Source organism: Puccinia triticina, chromosome 12A (genome assembly GCF_026914185.1).
Source record: "Puccinia triticina chromosome 12A, complete sequence".
NCBI lineage: Eukaryota > Fungi > Basidiomycota > Pucciniomycetes > Pucciniales > Pucciniaceae > Puccinia > Puccinia triticina.
In genome coordinates this window covers 5,681,199-5,684,739 of record NC_070569.1, presented here as the reverse complement: position 1 = coordinate 5,684,739, position 3,541 = coordinate 5,681,199, and the positions used below count along the sequence as shown (strand labels likewise).

Here is a 3,541-nt window from a genome sequence, read left to right as displayed (position 1 = left end):
GCGTAGTTTTACATATGTAAGAGTAATAATGTCTCTTTCATATGTAAAACTACTTTTCATATTTTATTTGTATATTTTTACGGACTTACTTCGCGCACTGCGAAAAACACTTCGCGCACTGTGGGCGACCAATCCGCGACGTCGCGACACAGTGCGCGCCCTCTGTCAAACACTTCGCGCACTGTGAATTCCCCCAAAAAAATAAACGGATTTTTGCCAGTTTTTATTTGATGAATCAATAGATAGGGTTCTCATTACCCCACAAAAAATTTCTGGAGGTGTTTCTGGCTCTTAGTCTAATGTAAGAAATTATTGATTAATTAAACCAAAAAATAATGAATGCATGGCATTCGGGGGTCTAAAAACTGTCCCCCGTAACCTGAGAAGCTCATTGCACCTCCAACTTTGTTGCTTCTCCTAAGACCATGGATCCTCTCGCCGCCGCGATGGCTTCCGCACCCAACACCAAGGAAGATCCTCCACCTATTGATGCTCTCAACTTGTCAATGGATTCCGTACCACCAAACAACAGAGAAGATTCTCTACCCGAAGACGCTAGATCTAGATCCGAGCAAACTCCAGTCGAAGAAGAACACCATCCGCCAATTCCAGCACCCCCAGCACAAAGCTATACCTCAAAAGACGCTTGCTTCGAGAGCATCCAGAGCTGGGCTAAGGAGCATGGCTATGCAATTGTGAAAGCCCGATCCTATCCTGTCAATGGCGTAGACCGGGTGATTTATCAACGCGATCGATCTGGTAAATATCGGCCTCATCGAAAAGCTTTGACTGACATGACCGACACTCTGGACAACACCAAAGGAAATGAAGATAATCTAGAAATCGAAAAGAAAAGAAATGAAGACCCTAGCGCTCCGAGAATGAAAGACAGCAGCAACAAGACCCGCAAGACAAACTGCCCATTTTGACTTGTCTTAACACACGACCCAATCACCAATAATTGGGACTTGGATATCAAAAATCCTGACCATAATCACGCCCCATCCGAACACCCTTCTGCCCATGTTGTTCACCGAAGATTCACAGCCGATCAGAAGGAACAAATGATATTGCTTCGTTCTGCCGGTGTTATGCCGATCAAAGTGAAAAACACACTGATGAAAATGGGCCCGACTCCTCTCCTTGCGCCATTGAAGGCCATTCACAACTTTAACTATAAAGAAGGAAGAATGGAGCTTGAACGATCGCCACCGATGATCCGCGTGATTGAAGCCCTCAGATCGAAAGGTTTTAAATACCAAATCAAATCTTCAGTAGACATCAAGACTGGCTCGGATTGCTTATCTGCATTATTCTTTGCGCTTCCGGAATCGTTAGAACTCGCCAAGAAACATCACTTTTGCATTCAGATTGACGCTACCTACAAGACTAATCGCTACAAGATGCCACTCTTGCACATTGGTGGGGTCAACTCGTGCAATCGCTCTTTCACATTTGCTTTTTGCTTCATCTCAAAGGAGCAAGACAGCGATTTTACGTGGGCTTTACAACAGCTGAAACTGGCCCTTCAACCTCACATTCCTTCTGTTATTCTCACCGACAAGGAGCAAGCGTTGATGAACGCTATTGAAACTGTCTTTCCGAGCGCTCGAAATCTCTTATGTCAGTGGCACATGGGCAAAAACTTATACGCGCAATGCCGTCCGATCCTTGGTGATGAAGACTACGGAACATTCCGACAGGCGTGGAACTACCTGGTGGTCTCTAAATCTCCAGAAATTTATCAGAAAAACTACGCTAAGCTCGCATCGACTTGTACGCCCGACGTTATGGAATATCTCGCCGAAAACTGGATCCCTTTGAAGGATCGATTTGTCAAGTATCTCATTGGAGATGTTCCGCATTTCAACAACGTCACCACCTCCCGAATCGAGAGCCTTCATGCTGCTGTCAAGCGCTTCCTCAAAGGAGCAAAATCCTCGATGCACACTACTATCTCCGACATGGATGATGCGGTCAAACATCAGCTTCACGAAATGAGGATTGAATGTGCGACACAACAGCAAGTGCACATCAATAACCTTCCTCGAGTTCTCGGTCGCTTAGGTGGTAAGATCTCTCACCATGCCCTCAGAGCAGCTCATTGTCTACTAGTCTCGGACAAATCGCCCGAGTGCAAAGATGCTATGTGTGAAACTCCAATGGGAATCCCCTGTGCACACCAGATGCGAAAGCTAGACGAGGATGGTTTCTATGTTGGGATTGATCATTTTCACCCGCAATGGCACCTTCCTGAAAAACTTGCAAGTTCCTCCTTTTGTTTGCTTTGAATTACAAGTTTTCTTATCCTTTCCCTGTTTGTGTTACACAGGAAGTAATCCCCGAGGAAGTGAAAGAGACATTTCCGACTGACGAAGAGCACGAAAACACCTTTCTTTCCGAGATCTTCGAGAGGTTTCAGAAGCTCTCAACTCATGAAAAGCCCAGGTACATTCGCGAGTTCGCTCAGTTACTCGACCAGACTCATGTCCTGTCTCCTTTTGGGGAGCCTATTGAACAACCACACAAAGGACGACCAAAAGGTGCTCTGAACAAGCCTAAAGACCAATCACAGAAGTCGACCAAACGAGATCCGTCGGCATGGGAGTATCAAGTCCCCAAGAGAAAAGTTGGACGACCTCCCAAGCAGAAACCCCTTGAGCCTACCCAGAAGCGACGGCGAGGACGACCTCGCAAGGATGAAACCGATGTGAAAAAGCGCAAAACAACAAAAACTGCAAAGGTATGAATGTTTGGATTGCTTGCTTGATTGTAACCTGTTTTTTACTCACATAGTTCGCCATATTGTACATCATTCAATATCCAAACAGTCAACCGTTTTGCAGTCAGAAAGCGAGAGCGCCTCATCTTCGATTTCGGACGGAAGCGGAAGCAACAGCGAAAGCAATGAACTCCCAGCTGACCCCTTGAAGATAGTGACTGTGAGCGTGAATGATCGATCAAGTCTCAATGAAGACTGATTGTTGTTTTTTCAAATCAAATCACAGAGGTCGGGTCGGGTTGTTCAACCAACCAATCAGAATTGCGAGACAGGTTCGAAGTCAAAAGAAGAAGCCAAAAATGACATCAACAATGGAAAGGATGAGATTCCGGTGTCGGAAGAGAGCGATGACGATGAAGATACCAATGAATGGATGAAATTTAATCAAGTAAGAATTCACTTGATCAAACTCAAACCGATAATGCCCGTTTTCTGATTGCAATCATGTTGAAAGGCACATCCTCATTATACCGCGGTGGTTGGCCGATTCAGATCCAGCATTTCGAAAATCTTTGATGTTGATGGTGATGGGCACTGCGGTTTTAGAGCTGCAGCGGTAAGCATTGGCCTAGACGAAGGTTCTTGGAAGGATGTTCGTCGGGCAATGGTTAAGGAAATGGATAATCAACCGGTTTACAAGAACGAGAAATACACTTCAGTAATCTCCGATTCTGTCCCATTCAAACGATTACGATTGAATCTCAACTACTTCCGTACACCGGCTCAATCAACACAGTTTTGGATGAATTTCCCTCGACA

General features: G+C 45.3%; 1 protein-coding gene across 1 annotated transcript; it reads left to right on the top strand.

Annotated features, from left to right (window-relative positions):
• Nucleotides 1-425: 425 nt before the first annotated feature.
• PtA15_12A560 (uncharacterized protein) lies at nucleotides 426-3,218 on the top strand (the record flags this gene model as incomplete). The annotated part of the gene is made up of 3 exons (XM_053162182.1): nucleotides 426-581; nucleotides 2,832-2,942; nucleotides 3,009-3,218. 3 exons carry the CDS (start codon nucleotides 426-428, stop codon nucleotides 3,216-3,218), a joined length of 477 nt encoding a protein of 158 aa, XP_053026125.1.
• Nucleotides 3,219-3,541: the final 323 nt, after the last annotated feature.